Below are 22680 nucleotides of genomic sequence, written 5' to 3' on the forward strand. Positions count from 1 at the left end.
TCATCTTTAATTTCTTTCATCAGTGTCTTATAGTTTTCTGCATACAGGTCTTTTGTCTCCTTAGGTAGGTTTGTTCCTAGGTATTTTATTCTTTTTGTTGCAGTGGTAAATGGGAGTGTTTCCTTAATTTCTCTTTCAGATTTTTCATCATTAGTGTATAGGAATGCAAGAGATTTCTGTGCGTTAATTTTGTGTCCCGCTACTCTACCAAATTCATTGATTATTTCTAGTAGTTTTCTAGTGGCATCTTTAGAATTCTCTATGTATAGTATCATGTCATCTGCAAACAGTGACAGTTTTACCTCTTCTTTTCCCATTTGGATTCCTTTTATTTCTTTTTCTTCTCTGATTGCTGTGGCTAGAACTTCCAAAACTATGTTGAATAAGAGTGGTGAGAGTGGGCAACCTTGTCTTGTTCCTGATCTTAGTGGAAATGGTTTCAGTTTTTCACCATTGAGAACAATGCTGGCTGTGGGTTTGTCATATATGGCCTTTATTATGTTGAGGAAAGTTCCCTCTATGCCTACTTTCTGCAGGGTTTTTATCATAAATGGGTGTTGAATTTTGTCAAAAGCTTTCTCTGCATCTATTGAGATGATCATATGGTTTTTCTCCTTCAGTTTGTTGTTATGGTGTATCACGTTGATTGTTTTGCATATATTGAAGAATCCTTGCATTCCTGGGATAAACCCCACTTGATCATGGTGTATGATCCTTTTAATGTGCTGTTGGATTCTGTTTGCTAGTATTTTGTTGAGGATTTTTCCATCTATGTTCATCAGTGATATTGGCTTGTTGTTTTCTTTTTGTGTGACGTCTTTGTCTGGTTTTGGTATTAGGGTGATGGTGGCCTCGTAAAATGAGTTTGGGAGTGTTCCTCTCTCTGCTATATTTTGGAAGAGTCTGAGAAGGATAGGTGTTAGCTCTTCTCTAAATGTTTGATAGAAGTCGCCTGTGAAGCCATCTAGTCCTGGGCTTTTGTTTGTTGGAAGATTTTTAATCCCAGTTTCAATTTCAGTGCTTGTGATTGGTCTCTTTATATTTTCTCTTTCTTCCTGGTTCAGTCTTGGAAGCTTGTGCTTTTCTAAGAATTTGTCTGTTTCTTCCAGGTTGTCTATTTTATTGGCATATAGTTGCTTGTAGTAATCTCATGATCCTTTGTATCATGTATAGAATTACTGTTTTTGCTCTCACTTTTAATGTTAGAAAGAGTGTTTAAATTTGGGGGTTTCAATGCTTTTTTCCCCCTAACTCTTCAATGATAATTGTTATTAAAAATTCAACTTTTTTTTTTTTTTTTTTTTTTTTTTTTTTTTTTGTGGTATGCGGGCCTCCCTCTGCTGTGGCCTCTCCCGTTGCGGAGCACAGGCTCCGGACGCGCAGGCCCAGAGGCCATGGCTTACGGGCCCAGCCGCTCCGCGGCATGTGGGATCTTCCCAGACCGGGGCACGAACCCGGTTCCCCTGCATTGGCAGGCGGACGCGCAACCACTGCGCCACCAGGGAAGCCCAAAAATTCAACTTTTTTAAATGATAAAACTCAAGGTTAGGTCATATAACTTCAGTAATGGAGATAGAAGGTGAGCAAGATCTACTGGGCATGCTTGGGCGTCACTTCCTTGGAGTGATACGATGGGGACGGCATCCATTGTGTTCTCTCACACCCAGAGGATCATGGCCCTCATCTTTTTTTCAGCTCTTATTTCATTTCCAGGGTGTAGTGCACATCACTGTGGGAAACCTTGTAGAGAAGATTAAAAACTGGGGAAGGGAAAGCCAGTCTTTAAGCACCTTGTTAAAATAAACCATTTCTTCCTAAGCTCAAGACAGGAAGAAACAGTTTAATAACTATGAAATAAATTCACCACCTGTTTGTGCAGCAGTATCAAAGACTTCTAGCAAACATAAGAATGCTTTGATCCTTTTGAGCCAGAAGAAGATTATGAAGCTCTGAATTGATAGTTCATGGGGAGTTTGGGGACACTGATCAAAGAAAACTGTTATTATTGTAGATGAGAAGTTAAAATATTTGAATGTAAGCTACTCAGTACATTGTACTTCTTTCAATGCTGAATTGCATATTTAAAAATTCAAATAGTCTTGTTATGATTAAGCTGTATTTGAGTATAGCTTGTATACCCCAAAATAAAAAACATTAAAATGTTTTTAAGCAACTGTGTTTCTTTTGTTAATGGCTTTCAAATTATATAGTTGAGATGGATTGAGGGGGCAGTGTATAGTGTATATTTTATAGAAGCCCTCTAGGTTACTGTAAACTCAGTTGAACAGAATTATATAAATGAGAGAATGTTTTAACATTCTTTCATGATCTTTAGGAAAATTTCCCATAAGTTTTTCAATTATACAATAACATTATATGATTGTAGATTCCACTTTAAGTACTATAATTATACAGCTGAGAGGCTTAAAGACAAGGATACCAAAACTTTTATTATAGCAAGGGGTATGTTTATGGGCATTTTACTGTAAGTATTTGAACATTTGAAATGGAAAACATAAGAATCACTTGAAAATTTGATTCTGCTATGGGAGAAAATGCTTCTATGTGAACAACACACGACACAAAAGATAAAGTTCAGTGTAATTTTGGAGTGAAAATCTAGACATTTCCTGTAGATTTTACTTATCAAGAAAGAGGATATTTATTTTGTAACTGCATGTTCTGGATCTGAGCCACGTTCATGTGCAGTTAATAACTCCTGCCTCTGAAGTCATAGGGAGGCATTTAACAAAATATGTATTGAAATGCTTCGGGAATAACTCTGCCTAAGGATGTGGAAGCATAAACAGGAAAAAAAAATCCCTACAAAAGAGGACATCTCATTAAAAAATATGTTGATTAGTTGCAAGAAAGATGGAAGGAAAGGCAGATCCCCGCCTTCTGACCACATCCATCCAAGCCCAGTGCCTGGCACTGAATATTTGCTCTTAAATGTGGCACCCTTCCATCCTTCATTCAATAACAACTTCCTCTTGAAAATAGCAGAAAATAGTAATGCACAGACCCACAAAGGAAGCATTATAAAGGTAATGGAATGATCTTTCAGTACTTAAATCAGCCAGTGATTCATACTTTATTAAAAAAAAAACAGACTATTGAAATTTAGTCAAGTCTTGGATATTAGTTTCAAACCAGTTCCTCAAAAACTTCACTGAAGAGGAAGAAGAGAGTTTATTAATTTTTGAATTGGCATATTATGGAGATAGCCTATAAGTTCAGGCCCTCATCTCTGACTTGCTCCATGAGTTAGGACAGAAATCCCCCACCTTGCTAAATGACTGCAGGACCAGGCTCATGGCCTGCGCCCCCAACTCAACAAGAATATTTAAAGGACAAGGCAGCTATAGCTGCAGAAGTGTTTTGTGCTCTACTTATGAAACTGAATTCTTCGTCACCTTTATAAATAAAAAAGATACTGGTGGGCAAATGAGTCACATGCAAAGGAGCCGTTCTACCTCTCTGACATCATCAGTAACGGTTAATGCTCCCCTGTGCAGTGCACTAGTCTCTTGAGAACTTCCAGTGCATCCTTAGAACGAAAGGATGTGTGCTGATTGGAACACAGGGATCTGTTTTATCTTACATTAAAATATGCTAGCACTGAATTTAGATTCATGTGTTATGAAGTAACATTTGAATTAGTCAAAGTTGAGAAACTTAATTAAGAATAATGTCTCTTGTTTTTTCCCCCACAGAAATATTTACAGGACTGAGCAATTTGATGACTAATGGACATATTTAAAGGCCATCTGGTACGGATCATGGCAACCAAAAAAATAAATAAATAAAATTTGTTACCGATGGCAAGTTCTTACTGCAGTAGAATCATATGGTGAATGGTACCCCTGAGATTGTTTAACATTATATATTCTAATAGGTACCCAGCCAATTTTGACTTACAAGGGAAGAATACTTCAAATTGACTACCTGTTAGAAGAGATGAATCCCAAACAAACCCACGTGCAGAAAATGCCATTCAATTTCGTGTGCCTTGCTAAAAGAGAGACTTAATAAACAAAGAAAGGAAGAAAAGGAAAGGAAAGGAAAGAAGAGAAAAGGAAAGAAAAGAAGTAGCAACTTAGTATATCTGAGTGTGACAAACGCTATGCTACGTGTAGGGTGAAGTTTACCTTCTTACGTAAAGAAAGGGTGCACCTCTGGGGTCACAGCACAAATGACTTTAGCCTATAGCTAGTAATGTTAATGAGAAAAACTGGCCAGATGTAAAAAACGACAACAAAACAACTGGACAGACAAAACTGCACCTCGGTGTTGAGTGTCAGTTAAAACAAGTACCCTTGGCCTCAGGATCTGGGAATACATAGGGAGCAGAGGGGACTAATTGTTCCCATGTGGAGATATGGGTCCAGTGATGCCAGATTTTTTACAACTCTTCAAGAGACACTTTTTATGTGAAATCTTTTCAGTTTGAAATGTTTATTCAGAATTCAAATTCAAGGGAAGAGTTAGGAAAAATTCTTGCAAGCCAAACAAAATCTACTTTGGGGACTAGATTTAGACCCTTGTCATAGATCTTCAATTTGTTCTTTCTGAGTTAGCTAAATGAGTTATGTTTGTAAGGTTGTAGAGGAAATGTTAATGCTTCCTAATAATATATGAATGAAAAAAGAGACTAGGTTACATTTATAGCTGAGTAGGTGAGGGATTTAACTGTGACATCAGATTGCCTGTGTTTATATTTTGGCTGTGTTCCGTGGGCAAGTTACCAATACTCTGTGTGTCCAGTTTTCAATTCAGTAAAGTGGGAATGATAATGGTACAAATTTCATAGAGTTGCTGTAAGGATTCAGATGCGCTAATCTATATATAGTGCTTATTAGTACAGTGCCTGGCATATAGTAATTGCTCGATAACGTCGGCTGTTGTTACTTCACAATACAATGATATTCAGAGGACTTGCTTTTTGTTGAACTAGAAGAAAACATCCCCTAAGAATGTAGAGAGTTTGTTTTATGTTGAAGAATATGAGTTAAGAGGATAGATTCTGGAGGCTGCAAGCCAGGATTTAAATCCCTACTCTACTGTTGTGTAACCAGAGCAAGTTAACTAATTTTCCTAAGCTTTAGATCTGTTATCTATAAAATGGGAATAATAACTGGTACTTAAAAGTCATAAGAATTCAGTGAGATAATAATGCATAAGGTCAACATCTGGCATATGTCAATAAATGTTACTTGCTGTTACAAATATTCTTTTCCCATTCTTTAGAAGTTCCATATTTGCAAGCACTTTTTATTCATTTATTTATTTATTTATTTTTAATGTGGAATATATTTTTAAATTTTATTTATTTTTTTGGTTGCGTTGGGTCTTTGTTGATGCACAGGTGCTTTCTCTAGTTGTGGCGAGCAGGGGCTACTCTTCATTGCAGTGCGCGGGCTTCTCATTGCAGTGGTTTCTCTTGTTGCGGAGCACAGGCTCTAGGTGTGTGGGCTTCAGTAGTTGTGGCACGTGGGATCAGTAGTTGTGGTGAGCGGGCTCTAGAGCGCAGGCTCAGTAGTTGTGGCGCACGGGCTTAGTTGCTACGTGGCATGTGGGATCTTCCCGGACCATGGCTCGAACCCGTGTCCCCTGCCTTGGCAGGTGGATTCTCAACCACTGTGCCACCAGGGAAGTCCCTGCAAGCACTTTTAAAAATCAATCTATAGAGACTTCCCTGGTGGCGCAGCCTGCCAATGCAGGGGACACAGGTTCGAGACCTGGTCTGGGAAGATCTCACATGCCATGGAGCAACTATGCCCGTGCACCACAACTACTGAGCCTGCGCTGTAGAGCACACGAGGCACAACTACTGAAGCCCGCATGCAGCAATGAAGACCCAACGCAGCCAAAAAAATAAATAATATAAATAAAAATAAATTTATAAAAAAACAAAAAAATCCATTTATATCTCATTATATGTATTTGAAGGAATTATATCACCTAAAAAAATTGAAGTATAATTGATTTACAATGATTCAGGTGTAATTATATCATTTTATTTAAATTAAGCTTTACCTTAATGAACCCTATTACAACAGTGGTTTTCAACAAGGGCGATTTTTGATTTGACCTTCTAGAAGATATTTGGCAATGTCTGGAGACATTTTTGGTTATCACACTGCAGGGAGTGCAACTGGAATCTAGTGGGTAGAGTCCACAGATGCTGCTAGACATCTTGTAAGGAACAAGACAGTCCTCTGCAACAGAGAATTATTCAGCTCAAAATATTGCTAGTGCTGAGCTTGAGGAACTCTGCATTACAGCTATAACTACCATAAAATTTAGTTTGTAAAGTTCTTGCCAAGGAAAAGAAGGAGAGTTAGTTATAGTTCAAAACACAACCTAAACTCAGTAATTAACACATAAATTGAAATCTGTGGAATCACATTCAGTATTTTAAATACAAATATGTATGTGTATAAATATCCCTATTTTCTTCTGGTTACAAAAGTAATATAAGCTTGTGAAAGTTAAAAGACTGCAAAAGCATGTAAATGGACAGTGAACATCCCCCCACTCTGTTGTTGTTTTTTTTTAACCTATTCCCATTGAAGACCATTGGAAATCTAATTGAGTTATATTACTTCAGAATTTTAAATACATGTGTATACTGTTCTATAATTTGATTTTTTAAAGTTAATGTCTTTCTTTTCTCTTCCTGAAAAATTCAGTCCTAGAGCTGTTATGTGGGGCAGAGCAAGGTAGGCATTCAGGACGGGTGGCCTGGCATGGGATGTCATGGCCCAAGCAGGGTGAGGAGGGCATCCATGTGTGTAGGCAGCCCAGTGTAAGGTGTAAGCAAAGGCCAAGTGGAATGAAAAACACAAAAAGCAAGGCCTGGTGGAGGGTTTTGAGCCCAGATGAGAGAGGTCACAAAAAGCAAGGAAGTGCTCAAAGGATGATGGGACATGTCAAAAGGACACAAATGCTAGCTTAAAGGAGTCACAACTGAGATAATTTGAGCATCAAAGTAAGTGAAGTAAATTAAGTTAGTAACAGAATAAAACCCACTGAATAAAATAAGAAACTTTGTGTCCATTATGATATAATAAATAAATGAATAAAATGAAAGTTTGATGAGAAATGGAATATTTATAAGTCAATAAATAACCTCTCCACCAAAAATATTAATTAAAAATGGAAAAATGGTAACTTTACTGTGGAAAAGCCTGGAAGATGTCACCTTAATTATATGATCAAAGTTAACATCCTCAGTAGTGGGACAAATCAAAATTGCAGGCCACCTAATAAGATGCTGTGGTAGCCAGCTTCTCATCTCCTAGTATTCATGCCCTGGGGTAGTCTTCATCCATGCTGAGTTTGGCTGACTTGTGTAATGGATAGCATATTATAGAAGTGATGGTATGTGACTTTTGATGCTTAGTCCCAAAAAATATTGCTTACTTTGGGAGAAGCCAGCTGCCATGTTGTAAAGACACTCAAGCAGCCCTAGAGAGAGGGCCACATAGTGAGGAGATGTTGTTTTTGCCAACAGCCAGCACTAACTTGCCAGCCTTATGAGTGAGCCATCATGCAAGCAAATTCTCCAGCCCCAGTCAAGCCTTCAGATGACTGCAGCCATTGCCAACATCTTGCTTGAAACCTCATGAGAGAATCACCCAGCTAAGCTACTTCTTTACCCGATGCACAGAAACTATGCAAGAGAATGTTTATTGTTTTCAACTATTAAGTTTTGGAGTAATTTGATATGCAGCTATGGGCAACTAATATAGAGGCAGTGAAAAGAACACAGCGTCACTTCTGTGATATTCCTGCCAGAGATGCACAACCTGAATCTAGTCCTAATAAGCAGAAAACAAACACTAATTGAGAGGCATTCTGCAAAATAACTGGCCTGCAATCTTCAATAGAGTCAAGGGCATAAAAGTTAAAGACAGAAACTGTCCTGGAGTGAAGGAAACTAAATAGAGACTTGACAACTTTACATGCAATTGTCCATTCTGAACTTGATTCTTTTGCTATAAGGGATACTATTGGGACAGCTGGCAAAGTTTGGAGACTGAGGATTAGATGGTAGTAATGTGTCAATGTGATTATTTTTATTTTGATGATTGTATTGTGGTTATATAGTAGATATACTTCAGGAATTACACACTAAAGAATTCAGGGGTGATGAGACATCAGGTCAGCAATTGGTTACTCTCAAATGGTTAAAGAAAAAAAAAGTTTTTTGTACTGTACTTGCAACATTTCTACAAGTTTGAGATTGTTTAAATATTTTTTAAAATTATGTAAAAAGAAAACAATGTGTCATGGAACATGACCTCGCCTATAAAAATAGACCCACGTGTCCTTTTTTAAGGGATGTATGGTACCACCCCCCAAATTTTACCAATCTCTTATTGATGGCATTTAAATTGATTCCAGTTCTTTGCTATTATAAACATCCAGTTATCTGTTATTATAAACAATGTTAGTAAATATCCTCATAAACATGTTTGTGCCCTTGTTCTATTTTTGCCCAAGAATAAATTCCTAGAGTTGAATTTCTAAGTGAATGGATATGCATCCTTTAATCAGTTTAATCATAAGTCATTGTAGGAAACCACATAAAATCTCCTTGAAAGAAAATGAAATCAATAATTTGTTCATTATTTTCATTTGTTTTTTTCCCCCACTGGAAAGTAATCTCCATAAGAGTGGAAACTTTATCTGTCTTGATTATCACCATTCCCAACATTAAGATAGTCCTAGGCATTCAGTAAATATTTGTTGCAGCAACAGTCATAGCAAACATTTATTATGTGTCTGGCATTGTTCTAAGGATATGAATTCATTTATTGCTTTTAACAAGCCTATGAGATAGGTGGTAGGATTATTTCCATTTTGCAGTTGAGGAAATTGAGGCAAAGAGGCTAAGTACTTGACCAGTTTCACAGGGCTAGTTAACGGTGGATCCAGGAGGCCAGGAAGTTTTTCATCAGTTTACAAGCTGTCAGCCTCAATGTTATAATGGTTCTTTCTTGTTGATAAATAAATCAATAAGTGAATGGCCAATATATTTATTTGACTCTTTGATCAATTACAAATTAAAACTATCTTTTTGGGTTTTTTTCTTTTTTCAAATAAAAATGGAAAAGAATGGACTGCTCACTTTGTAAAAGCCAAGTGAGTTTTATGGTCCTCTGTACTAGGCTGTACTTAATACATAATAGTACTGCTCCTGGAATTAATATTTGTACAGGTATAAACTATACATCATTCTTACTAAGAATTTATTTATAATGTGTAAACAGAGTATTTGCTTTGTATTACAAATAAAATAGTAAATCTGGGTCTGCAGCTTGAGTCTAGGAGGCAGAACCTTTATTACTCGTTTTTCAAACATCCTCTGCTCCCCATTTGGGCTCCCGTGCCCTGCACTCTGAATACACACTCTCCGTCTCTCACAGCGGAAACCCAACCGCACTCAAGCTCTTGCTCAGAACCACCTCTTCCACTGAAGGCTGCTGTACCTTTCTCTTTTTTCTTACCCTCCTCTTGAAGATTGAAATAATCTTTCCTTCCTCAAAATTCCCTTTTATAGTCCCTTTTATAGTACTCTCACAGGAATAGTACATTCTAAACATACCTTATATTACTTGTGAGAAGATGAGGATCTTAATAGACTACATTAATAGACTTAATAGACTACATTCTCTTTTACTTTTATTCATTTTATAAAATTCCAAAATATATTATAATATTTTGTACAAAATATGAAATTAAGTTTGTTTTTTTGAATTATCTCAAGGAAAAATGTTGAATTTTTTTATCCTGAACAAGAATACTAAGATTTGAATATTTTATATATATATATATATACACAAACATACATACACACACACATATATTCCACAATTATCAGTCATTGTAAAATAACAAATGAAATGATTAGACATGATTTTTTTCATATGATGATTTGTATTTTGTCTTTAGTTTACAAGGCATCAAGAACCAAAAAGCATAATTAGCTTTCATTTCTATAAGACCTTTTGTTCTGTTCATGGCTGCAAATAGCAACTTTGCTTTTACCCACAACTTCAGTTCCCTTTTCTTTTAGTGGGCGGTTCAGGGACATCAAAGGTAATAAAATCAATCAGAGGGATAAGTGGAATTTTTTTCAAAGACTAGTACTTAAGGATGTGTTCCTGTTAGAGAATTTTAATACTAAATTTGTTTTCAAGTGTTTGTGTAATACCAAATCTCCCTGCCAACTAGAAGAAGGACTGTCCTTGAATCCTGTTCTGCATGAAATAATAAAATATAATCCCTTCTTCACATATATTTAAAGAAAAAGAAGAACTTCAGGGAATGTTAAGCATTGTCATTTTACAGGATTATATTTTGTTGTAAACAAAAGCAATAGCATAGCCTTCAGGCCAGTTGTTCCTCTTCCCCCATAAGTTCTTTCCTTTACCCACAGGATTCAGACAAAGCTAAAGGCTTTTGTTCTGAAAGCTCACATAGCAAGCCAAAGAGAAAGTTCAAACAAATATCATCAGTCTTTTAAAATGTCATTGCTTGTGTAAATTAACTGTGGTCCTTGGTTGCTGGTGAGCCTCAAGCATCCTTGGATAGGTTGGATATTCAGTCATGTTTTATTTATATTTGGTGTAAGGTATGTTTCTTCTAGAAAGCAATGACCATGAACTCTTCTGATTTAAAGTTTAGGTCACGCTTTTTTGTTTGTTTTAGCTTAGTATTTGTTTGATTTTTTGTTTGTTTTGTTTTGTTTAGATTAGCTTCAGTATCTTGTGATTTCCAGAGGATGATTTAGAGGCTAACTTATTATTGTGGAGCACTTCTAATGATCTTACTGATTTTTGCTTCTTACTGTTATTCATCTGGCCAATGGATTTATTTGTGATTCACCAAATCATGTTTATAATTAGTGATTAAAACAGAACTTTAAGACATCTTTTCCTTTGAATGTATTTTTATATTGTGAATGATACATTTTAAAATAATACCTTGCTAAAATGTACATACTTTATGCATAGTCTGAAATATATTCAGAACAAAAGTCTAAACACACATAGTTAAAAATTTGGCCTAGTTGAGTCCTCTTGACAGAATGTTGAGATGTTGCATTTGTTCCGTATGGCCTGTCATTTATATTAATGTAAAGGTTTTGATCATATCCTTTGTATATAAAATTCATGTGGGAGCCAGCTGAGATTCTCCTTACTGCTTCTAATTGCATTGCATTGTAAGTCTCCAAACCTTATTCAGGAAAGAATATCTTTTGGGAGGCATGCCTTATAAGTAAGGAATTATTACTTTGTATATTAGATGCAGGATTTTTTAGTAGGTGCTTACATTTCATATATTGTGTTAGCTATAGATTTTTGATTTGTTTTAAATTAATTCTGAGAACTTCGGCGATTACTTCTGTGGTGATCATTCTTGGCAGAGGGTATCTTTCTTCTTGGATCTATAGCTCTGTGATGCATATATGTAAACATGCATTTGTTCTCAAAGTCTTGTTCTTTCTGATTACTGTTGTATCCAAGTGCTTTGTCTGTGCCTTAGTTTCTTTTTTTCCTTTTCTTGTGCCTTAGCCTATCATTTGTGTGAGTATCTTTGTTTACATTCAGCAGAGGTATTAAGTGCATTTTTGATAATAGAAGGGAGTGACATAGGAAGTAAGGAGAAGAAATCCGGAGCCTGGGGTGGATGTGAGGTAAAAGGGGGAAAGAAGTAGAAGAGAAAAGGAGAGAGTGGGTGTGAGGGAGGAGGAAAGAGGAAAAGGCAGAACAGGGGCTATGGGGGTTTTTGAAATCTTGGGGGCTGGTCTTGGGTGAGGGAGATCAACAGACCAGCATTTTCACCAGGCTTGGGCTCAAGCTTGTGAAACTACTAATGTATTGAAGAACCTCAGCTGGGATTTGCTGAGCACAAATGCTGTAACGTGTTAGTCATCCATTATCTGCTTCTATTTTTGCAGGTTCTGAATGATGACTGACGCGGGTTCGTGTGATATCCCTCACAGTCCCTGTCATCCCCGAGTGATAAGGAACACTCACGTCTAGCCCCAGCACCAGGGCAGAAAGCAGCTCTGAAGGGAGGAGAGCTTCCGCTTGCGGACCCTACAAAAGTACCGCCTTCCCACGGGGTTCTGCCTGCGGCTCTTGATCCAGACACCTCGCAGCTCTCACAGGCAGATGGTGTGTGGCCGTCGCCGGACGCCCGCCGCTCCCCGGCCATGAAGTAGCGGCTGCTGGCGGCGCAGCTGCCCGACCGCCGGCCCCCGCCCAGCGAGGCGCTGCCGGGTCCTCCCGGCGGGGCCGGAGCGGCGTGGCCATGGCTGGCTTTTGTAGCCTGCTAGTTCTCCTCGTTTTTCAAAGCAGCTGTTTGGGTTTCAGAAGCCCACTTTCTGTCTTTAAGAGGTGGGTGTTTGTTTTTTGTTTTTAAACAGGCGAAATGTTGTTTGGATGGTTTCTGTGCATGCTCCTGAAAAATGTAATCACTGATGAACCGAAGTGTTGGAGAAATATATATGGTTGATTAACTTTGCTGAAATCACTTGGAATTTTAGCACAGTAACTTCTTGTAAAAGTCCCCCTTGCAGAAAAAGCCCACTGTTTTGTAGCCAAGCTGCACTGGCTTTCAAAACTCCACTTAGAAGTTGCGATTTCCAATACTAATCACTCCCTCCTTGGGGAGATATTTCAGAAGCTACAATATAGTCGTTTAGACTTGAATGCCTTCTTGTTTACAACAGCCCGAGAAATAAAATATAAAGGTAGGTAACTGGTGGGGGGAAGCAGATCATGGACTGTAATAGCTCACGAGAAAACAATGAGCTGTATACACGCTCCTCATAATTACCATGTTAAATATTTATGCACCTGTACATTTGTAATTCACATCACAGTCTTCCCCCCACCCCCATAAAACTCCACCTCCTAGCAATATTACTGTTGGTTTTTTGTTGCTGACTAGTAATACTGGACATTCATAAAATAGTCACTTACTGGCTTGTAGTTAATATTTCTACCATTAGAGGATTGACAGGCCTGTGATAATTATAATTTATTTATACTGTATTTTCATTAGAAACAAATGTATATTTGACAAATTTTTATTGAATTAAGTTTTAAATGTAGGCTGCTAGGTTGCTTTGATTATATTTTTCTCTCAAGTTGGGTATATATTGCTCTTGAACTATACAATGCAGTTCTGAGAATATTATAGAATGTTATGTGGTTATTACATCTTTTCATTGGGTCTAAATCAACAATCTTTAAATTTATAGAATTCCTTTTTTTTTCCCTTTCTCACGTCCAGGTAAGATACCATTATGTTCAAGGATATTGAAATTGTCTTCTTTTTTCAGGTTTAAAGAAACTACCAGATCATTTTCTAATGAATGTCTTGGTACCACCAGACCAGTAATTCCCGTTGATTCATCAGATTTTGCATTGGATATTCGCATGCCTGGGGTTACACCCAAACAGGTGAGAGGAATTCTGTATTTCATTATTCACATGTTCTGTATACAATCTATAATTAAAGCAAAGAAACTGCATTTACAGCAGTAGTAACGTGTTTGAAAAGTAGGCATTTCCTTTCAAGACTCCTCAAATAGGGCTAGAATAATTGAATATTATAAAAAGGAGTAAATTTTTTAAGGTAAATCTTTCAGTTAAATTTCTTTCTAAAAAGTTTACCCATATTATTTGTGTTTTGAAATGTAACCTTGAAAATTTGTTTTGAAATTCTCAGTGGAGTAATAGCCTTAGTAATGCAGCATGTAAGTGTATATTAAAATATGAAAAATTATTCTAATAAAGGGAAATGATATTGAGCAGCTGCATCTAAGAGATTAGGTTGTTTAAATACCCTTCTGTCACAGCCACAAGTTGAGAAATAAAAGCATGTGTTTACTGCCAAGAATTCGAAAAATAAAACATTCCACACTTTTAAAAGTTTAAAAAAAACTGTTCATGCAGGTGGTTGATTGTGAGTTTTCTTTAGCGTGATTTGCTTGTCATAGAGATATATTTTGAAGTAGTAGCAGAATTCATACCACTGTGACTTACACAGCATTTTGAATAGAACTGGGTTGTTGCTAGGGCTTTCCCTATTTTAGGTATACACAAGAAGCTCAAACCTACTGCTGTCATGTGAGCAAGGTGTTTCATTAAGCATAAAAAGGCCAGAATTAATTATGCTTTTCAGCCAGGCAGTGCAGGGATTTATGTGCGTCATTAAAAGATAGTCTTCCTCTTTTGAAGGGCTGCAGAGACAGGGGAAGACCTGGGTGTTGTAGAGCTGCAGTGGCTGATGACTCATTGTTGCAGATAACATTCTATTTTTCTTTTCTTTCTTCTATTTTAAAGTACTGAGAAAATAAAGGTATTCTAGGTATTGGGGAGAATTCTTTTGAAACTGACATTTGGGAAGCTCTAAGAAAATACCCGTGGTCTTTTTGAAGGACTAAGAATTGACATGCATTTATTTGAATACAATACCCGTGTATGGTCTAAGTATCTATAAATAACTACTGTTGTCAAATTGGCCCTTACCTCCTCACCCCTGCCCATCCACAAATGACCAGGCAAATTAATTTTCTGTATGTTTAGTTATTAGTGTCCTGGCCTTTAATTTTATAAGGTCGTTATTTAGTACTTAGTAAAAAGAGATATAATGAGATTGGGAATAGGAGAGAACAATGATAGTTGCTCACTTATGAATGTGATTCTTCTTTCTCTTCTCACTTTTAAAAGTGATTTTTCCTGTATATTTGTTTAAAGTGGCGTTATATTACTTTTTAAAAATATTCATGGGACTTCCCTGGTGGTACAGGGGGCCTGGGCTTGATCCCTGGTCAGGGAACTAGATCCCACATGCATGCCGCAACTAAGAGTTTGCATGCCACAACTAAGGAGCCTGCCTGTTGCAACTAAGACCCGGCACAACCAAATAATATTAAAAAAAAAAAAATTCACTAATTAGTCTTTAAGCACTCTTTTCCTACAAGAATATCATTATTTTCTCAAATAATCATCTGTTGTAGTTTGTTATTATTGTGTTTCTTCTTCTCATTATTTTACAGTAAAAACATTTAAATTATTTAATAATAATAATAATAGGTAACTGTGTTGGGGTGAACATTCTCAGAAAGAGTCCTAAAGGAATTGATTATAAAAGAATGAAAAGGGGGCTTCCCCGGTGGCGCAGTGGTTGAGAGTCCGCCTGCCGATGCAGGGGACACGGGTTCGTGCCCCGGTCCGGGAAGATCCCACATGCCGCGGAGCCACTGGGCCCATGAGCCATGGCCGCTGAGCCTGCGTGTCCGGAGCCTGTGCTCCGCAACGGTAGAGACCACAACAGTGAGAGGCCCGTGTACCGCAAAACAAAAAAAAAAAAAAAAAAGAATGAAAAGGAACTCTATTTTCATACAGTAAAATGTGTTAACTCATTTTTTTGTAATCTTATGATTAGCAAAATAACTCTGTGGAAGAAAGAACATATATTAATAAGTAAATTACAGCTTGTTATTTTGCACTAGCTGCGTTCAGCTTTGCCTCATGCAGTGAACATTTGCTGGTTGCCTTCCCAGAATACAGTTCCTCATTGCTGCTTCTCTGAAACCGTGTGGTTCCTGGAGCTGTCTACCCAGGATCCAGAGGTGGAGTACATAGACTAGGATTAGCAAATCACTGCATTCCACTTCTCCTTCCACAGTGACTGGTTGAGAAGAAGGCGTGTGACCTAGACCAGTCCGATCAAATCTTTTGCTGGGAACGCATGTTTTTGTTGCATGTGAGCAAAGGGCATGTAGTCCTAGGGTCTGCTGAGTTCATGAGAGGAGCCATGTCTAGAACAAAACTAATACCATAGACGGCAATGCAGAAAGACTGAAAGAATAGAGGTTCTTGCTGACGTTGCTACTTAGGCAGTTTTCCTTTTTGTTAGCCTTCCTTGTTTCAACCAGACTAAGTTGGGTTTTCTCTGACTTGCAACTGAAACTGCCCAACTGGGTAAGTGATTCCCTTGTCCTGTCTTGTCAGCTCAGAACTGGTTGTTGAATGTTTCTTCCACTTTCCCTACCACTTTCTATTGACCATATGCCACGAGTATTTATTGACTTGATCTGGCTGACATATAGGTCATATACCTAATAAACCTTCATGAGAAGTGGTAATTATACTCCTGTTGAGTGTACCCAGGAAGAGATGGATACAGAAACCCTTTCCTCCTAAACTCTGTGTTCTTAGTGAGGAAGATCCAGAGCTGTGATAGTGTGAATACTTTTGGTGAAGAAAGTATTCTTTTCTTAAAATGCAGATGAAACTAAGTTTAATATAGATCCTTAAGAGGAAAGGAGCTAAGAAGGCAAGGAAAGAAAGAAAGAACAACTATTAGAGGACAGAAATAAACGGTGGAAGGGAATAAGAACAGTTGGCCAAAAAACATGGAGAAAATGATAAAGAACAACTAAAAAAGAGGAAAAAGAAATCAAGAATAACTATAATATGAAGACCAGAACATTTAAAAAATCATATAAGAAAAAATCATATAAGGAAAGCATAGAAACAAGGAAGGGCCTTGAGAAGTTAAAATGTATTTTTTTAATGGCAGATCAAGAAGAGCAACAAAGGTTAAGGAAAGAAGGAACTGAGGACCCAGAACTTGAGTTGTTAATTGAGGCAGACCAAGTTGGTTAAAGAGATATAGTCACTCAAGAGATTTTTTTTTCATAAAGTAAATCCTAAGTTTTGGCAATAACGAATGATGCATCAGTGAATCTGATTTAAGTGTTTTCCTCGGGGAACTTGAGATTGTTAGGTAGGCTTGGATAGCGAAACAAGCAGATGTAGAGTAGAGGTGGAAAGAACCTTAGCTATAATTCAGATAGTATAACTAACTAATTTTGTTGATGGAATACAGATCTAGATTGGTGTCTTACCAAAGAATATCCAGTCATGTCAGACCTCTGAGACGCAGTCCATTCAGCCATACCATAGACTTCAAAGCAGCCTTTTAAAAAATTGCTCCCATTAAACCAGCTTCGGAGAGCCTAGGGAAAGTAGTTTATTATCTATTGCAATGTCAATTTTATATTCAAAGTGAGCTCACTCTTTGTCTTCTGACTTGAAATTAAAAAAAATAATTTCCATCCTCTTTAATAAATTTCTTGTTAATCAGTGATTTTCAAGCTTTGGGAAGATTAGGGAGAAGAGCAAGCAGCTTTTAAGTAGCCTAGAATAGAGGTAAAGTAAGTAGAATCTGGTGTCTGATGGCACTGGCTTCAAATCCAGAGCCTTGAAGTGGTGATATTTTGAGACTCTTTCTTTTAGCACTTTTTCTTCCTCATTTGATTTTCTTTCTAACCAAGGGCCCCTGTGGATTTTTGCTATCACCAGTTCTCATATCAACAAAGAAAATAATTTTTTTTTTTTTTTTTTTTTTTTTTGTGGTACACGGGCCTCTCACTGTTGTGGCCTCTCCCGTTGCGGGGCACAGGCTCCAGATGCACAGGCTCAGTAACCATGGCTCATGGGCCCAGCTGCTCCGCGGCATGTGGGATCTTCCCGGACCGGGGCATGAACCCGTGTCCCCTGCATCAGCAGGCGGATTCTCAACCACTGCGCCACCAGGGAAGCCCCAAACAAAATAATTTGATAAACTGCCAGCTCATGGTCATTGTAAGGTGCTATCATCAATTTGATGTGTTAACTATCCCATGGGGGTTTGATTATAAAATAAAATAAATAAGACATAATTACAGTGATTTTACATAAAGTATATCGTCTCAATATCAGCCAAATCTAGTGGGCTAGAATGTAGGTTTTGCAACCAGGCTGGCAGCATTTTTGTCCCAGCTCTTGTAGTGTCAACTCAGGAATTTTCTTAACTAGCTGGTCCTGCTCCTTTATATGTAGACAGAATAATAATAGTATGTACCCAGGGTTCTTCTGAGGACTGAGCAAGGTAATACCAGTGGCATTGTTCAGTTGCCCTGTATGTGCTAAGTTCTTACAAAATATTAATTCATTGTTATTTTGTGTGTTGAGGGAAATGTGAAAGAGCCTTAAGATGAGAAAGAAATTACCAGCCCTTTACTTTCAGTAATTACTTCATGGAGAAGGTAAGACATCATAATAAGGAGAGGAAAGGTGGCCAACGAAGAAAAATAGGAAGTATGAACCAGGGTAAAAGAAACCTGGGGAAAGTAAGCAAGGAAGTAAATCTTTCAGTGTGCTTATTCTTAAGTAATTTCCATTAAAAATAGCCCTTATGATCAGAGAATGAACACTGAGAATGGATGTATGTTCTTCTCAAAGTTCTTATATATCTTTTATGCCTAGAAAAGAAGTTATCAAAAGGAATTTCATAAGTATGAAACCTTCATTTTTTTCTATATTTATTTGAAATCAGCCTAGATTGCCTCACTTTGCTGAGAACTTTGTACATTGACCTTATTAAAAAATTACTCTTATCTAGTGCAAGCCCTTTCAAATCCTGTGTTTACATAGCATTTTATTTAATTGTTATTTGTGCCACATAGGTCCTCTGAAGTCTTGGTTTAAGGATTCACAACTGTAAACTAATTTGTAAAAAATATAATTTTACAAAAATTAAATATTTTCTCTTGAACCTAATAACTTAAAACCATGTAATAATTGAATTTCTTTCCATTAGGCTGTGTTAGGCTGCCATTTTCCTCCCTTATTATGGGAGCGATTTGAGAACTATGAAGGAATACACTGTTTCCTTTCTGAACCTCTTGAAAATTATGGTCTCATTCTTTATTTATCTTTTGAAGAGTCACAGATCATGCTTTAAAATCAGAAAGCGGTCTTCCTCTGTGTTCCTAAGCACAAATATCTATCACCAGGAATGAAAGAAAATAGAACAATTCTGAGTTTAAAGATCAGACACCCCAGAGCAACAAGTTGAAAAACTTGAAATTAGAGCCTTAAGTTGTCACTTATTTTAAAATAATGGTGAAAGAATGTAGTCGTTGAAATAAAACCAGAATGAACAAAATACTCCCTACAAAATTTTCTCAAGAGCTTCCCACGATGTGTTCCTTTGCTTTTTTCTCCCCAATGAAGAACCATTAGAAAATGTTTACTAATATATTTTAACTTTTTCATTTTCTAACAGAAGAAGGAAGAAAGTCCGCTTACCTCCACAAGGCATGTACAACCACATAATGAGAACCCAGCTTTCACAGGCTTTTCTTACTGCACTAGTTTAAGAAATCAGTTTTACAATATCAAGCTATTATCATAACATCACTTATAAACAGCATTTCCTCAGGATATATGCTTATCAAAGAGGTAATACAGGGTAAATGCAGAATTGTTGTGGTGCTTTCATTTTATGTTCAGAATGCTGATTAAACTTTTTCATGTAAAATCACTTAGTTATACAGAAGTTTGCCTTATGGCTGATTTGGGTGATATTATAACATGTTAAATATATATATATATATATATATATATAATTTTTTTAAGAATCAATTTTATTTATTTTTGGTTGCGTTGGGTCTTCATTGCTGCACATGGGCTTTCTGTAGTTGTGGCGAGCGGGGGCTACTCTTCGCTGCGGTGTGTGGGCTTCTCACTGTGGTGGCCTCTTCTGTTGTGGAGCACAGGCTCCAGGCACGCGGGCCTCAGCAGTCGCGGCACCCAGGCTCAGCAGTTGTGGCTCGTGGGCTCTAGAGCACAGGCTCAGTAGTGGCGCACGGGCTTAGTTCCTCTGCAGCATGTGGGATCTTCCCAGACCAGGGATCGAACCCTTGTCCCCTGCACTGGCAGGCGGACTCCCAACCACTGTGCCGCCAGGGAAGTCCCAAATCTATATATTTTTAATTCAATCATTATGGGGAAAAAAAAAAGTGTCCCTAGTTAGTGTTTAAAATTCAGGACAAAATTAGAAAGGAGCCCAGAAAAGTGAGGCTTTACTGGAATAATTTTCAGTTCTTCGGGGTTTGTAATTTACTTGTCTCCTCTCTAGTTATTAGTATGTAATAATATTTTCATTAAAAAAAAAATAAAACCTCTTTTTTCTTTTGGACACAAAAATTAAAGGAAGGGAGACACCCCACACTATCATTTCTCCATTTCCCCTCACAGGCCAGCTTGACTTTCCGCTTAAGCCTTATTGCACAAAAGAAGAAAATTAACCTCAGCCTTCTGGGCATCAGCCGTAGGTTATCTGTTATACTCATTGTAGAGAATGGATCCGAGCTCTTCCTAAAGCAGCTGGGTGATTGCTTGGAAATGCCAGGGGCTATCCCCACCTGACTCCAGAGCTTGAACTTGCAACCCCCGTGGATTCCCTGACCACCTCTGTGTGATTAGCAATCAGTTCCTTCTTACCTTCTCTAGTCCTCTGGCCTGTCTGCCCCTACACCTCTTCTGATTCAATCTGTTCACTTGAACAAACATGGCTAATGGGATTTGACTGCGAGAAGCTGTCTGGAAAATATTAAGAATTGTGAGGCCAAGAGTGTGAAAGACAGAAGTGGTGGCTCCAGTAGGGAGTCCTGCACCAGTGCGTTTCTGTTGCAGGAAAAAATAGACTATGAGTGAAAACTGGTTCCATTAAGTCATTGTCTTAAAATGAACATGACTTACGGCTTTTAGTGTTTCTTTTTCCTCTGTTCTTAGTTTTTTCTCCCTTTATGAAAAAATAGAAAGAGCATGGTGATCTTGTTATTGAAGAAGGGAAATCAAGAAATATCCAAATTCTGGACTAGTATTTGCTTTTTATTTAGGAAGACTTAGGCAAAGTGTATAAAATTCCAAGATTTGGAAAAAGAGCAACAAAAGAGATTAAAATGCTATACCCTTTCCCTTCCCCAAACTGAGGATGTAATATTATCTATTTTACCAATGGAGAAGCTAATAGCAAAGAGAATTTTGTGATTATTAGAAAGGACGGTTACCAGGCCCTTTTCTGTTTACTTAGCTGCGTCACATTAAATTGTTTTTTCCACTTTCTCTTTCGAACGTTAAGGATTGGTATCATTTAGGATGCTACACATCAAATTCTTAAGTTGTATTTATTTGTATAATTCACCCCTTGTTTTAACAGCAAGGCTCAACTATACAAATAAATAGAATACAAAAATGTTAAATGGATCTTGTAAATGGCAAATTAAAGTCTCATGTAGTTCATTGCTAATTGTTAAGTTTAAATTATGATGCTTCACGTTTATTTTTACTAAAACCTATTTAATGTCCACTTAGGGAGCATATGGTTGAACTATTAACAATGTTTGCCACTGTGAGAATAATCTAAACATGTCATATATCTGAGTTCAGAGCTGCAAATATACATCGACCATTTTTTCCTTTCTTTATTAAAAGTGAGAAATAGAAAGGAGACTTTTATTTTCAATTAATGTTTGATATTTTTGAATTAACATGATACCTAAAGAGGATATTAGAAAAAGTAACTACAGTGTAAGAGACCCCCTTATGATCACCTGAATAAGATTTAGAGTCCTTTTTGTTTTCTTTTTTTCTGGTAAATTTTTTAAAGGAGAAAACATTTATTCAGTGCTCATTATGTCACGCTACTGTATTAAGCACTTTACAAGCACTGGCTCATTAATTCTCATAAAAACTTTGTGTTCAAGGTACTATCATTCCAATTTTTTTGTATGAGAAATTGAAACTAAGGGAGATTAAATAAGCTATAAATCCATAGCCAAATAGCCAGTAAATTGAAGAACAAGGATTTAAATACAGATTTATTTGAATCTGAGATGCATGCTTATTTCATAATTCTGTGCTGCCAATCTATTAATGGCCTATGTGTTTCCCAGAAAATGTTATTATTATAGACATTTTTAAAATTACACATATATTGTAAAATAAAAGCTTCCTTTAGTTAAAAAGACAAAATATAAATTATTGGCTCCATCCTAAATTGTTCAATAACTTTTAAAAAATATTTTCTAATGTCTATCCAGAAAGAAATGCTACTAATCTGAATTCTGATAAAATATTCCTGATCACCTGGCTGTTAAAAGACACATTGCAATCAACCTAATTCAGTTTATTTTAACACAATTTTGAATTATTCCTGTCTAAATCTAAGCCAGAGATTAGAAAATTATTTCTTGAAGTGTCAGATAGTAAATATTTTTGACTTGCCAGTCAGCCATAAGGTCCCAGTTGTAACTGCTGTAGTTAGAAAGCAGCCGTAGACAATATGGAAATGAATAGCTTGGCTATGTTCCAATAAAAAACTTTACTTACTAAAACAGGCAGCCACCCATGGGCTGTTGTTTCTTGATCCCTGATCGAAACCACTGCATATGCCATTTAGGCTAATAAATGGACTTAACCTTTGACATGTCATGAACTGTGTCTTCTGACTTATAGAACATAGAGAATAAAAATACCAATGTATGGTTAATAGCACTATGGTCTTTGTTCCTTAGTTACCTATTCAGTTTTCATAAGTAAATGGTCATAAACAAGAGTTCTCATTTGAAATATTGTATTTCATACTTCTCCATCTCGTTAAATGACAATTCCTGTGTTATAGTTTCTCTAGGCCAAATAGACTGGCGTCTTTCTTGGCTCTTCTTTCTCACACCCCATAAATGATATGCCAGAAAATTTTATTGGTTCTACCTTCCAAATGTATCCAGAATCCAGCCCTTTGTCACCACAG

At 37.0% G+C, this 22680-nt stretch overlaps 1 protein-coding gene across 13 annotated transcripts in view; it reads left to right on the top strand.

Moving 5' to 3' along the window:
* The window catches only part of PAM (peptidylglycine alpha-amidating monooxygenase), a 285194-nt gene that overhangs the window by 115651 nt on the left and 146863 nt on the right, over positions 1 to 22680 (top strand). For all 13 annotated transcript variants that reach the window (XM_028493105.2, XM_024120931.3, XM_024120939.3 and 10 more), the window contains 2 exons: positions 11975 to 12416; positions 13367 to 13487. In XM_028493105.2, the coding sequence (XP_028348906.1) occupies positions 12331 to 12416; positions 13367 to 13487 (207 nt within the window). In that variant the 5' untranslated portion in view covers positions 11975 to 12330. The remainder of the gene's footprint in view (positions 1 to 11974; positions 12417 to 13366; positions 13488 to 22680) is intronic.

This window comes from Physeter macrocephalus, chromosome 8 (assembly GCF_002837175.3).
Source record: "Physeter macrocephalus isolate SW-GA chromosome 8, ASM283717v5, whole genome shotgun sequence".
NCBI lineage: Eukaryota > Metazoa > Chordata > Mammalia > Artiodactyla > Physeteridae > Physeter > Physeter macrocephalus.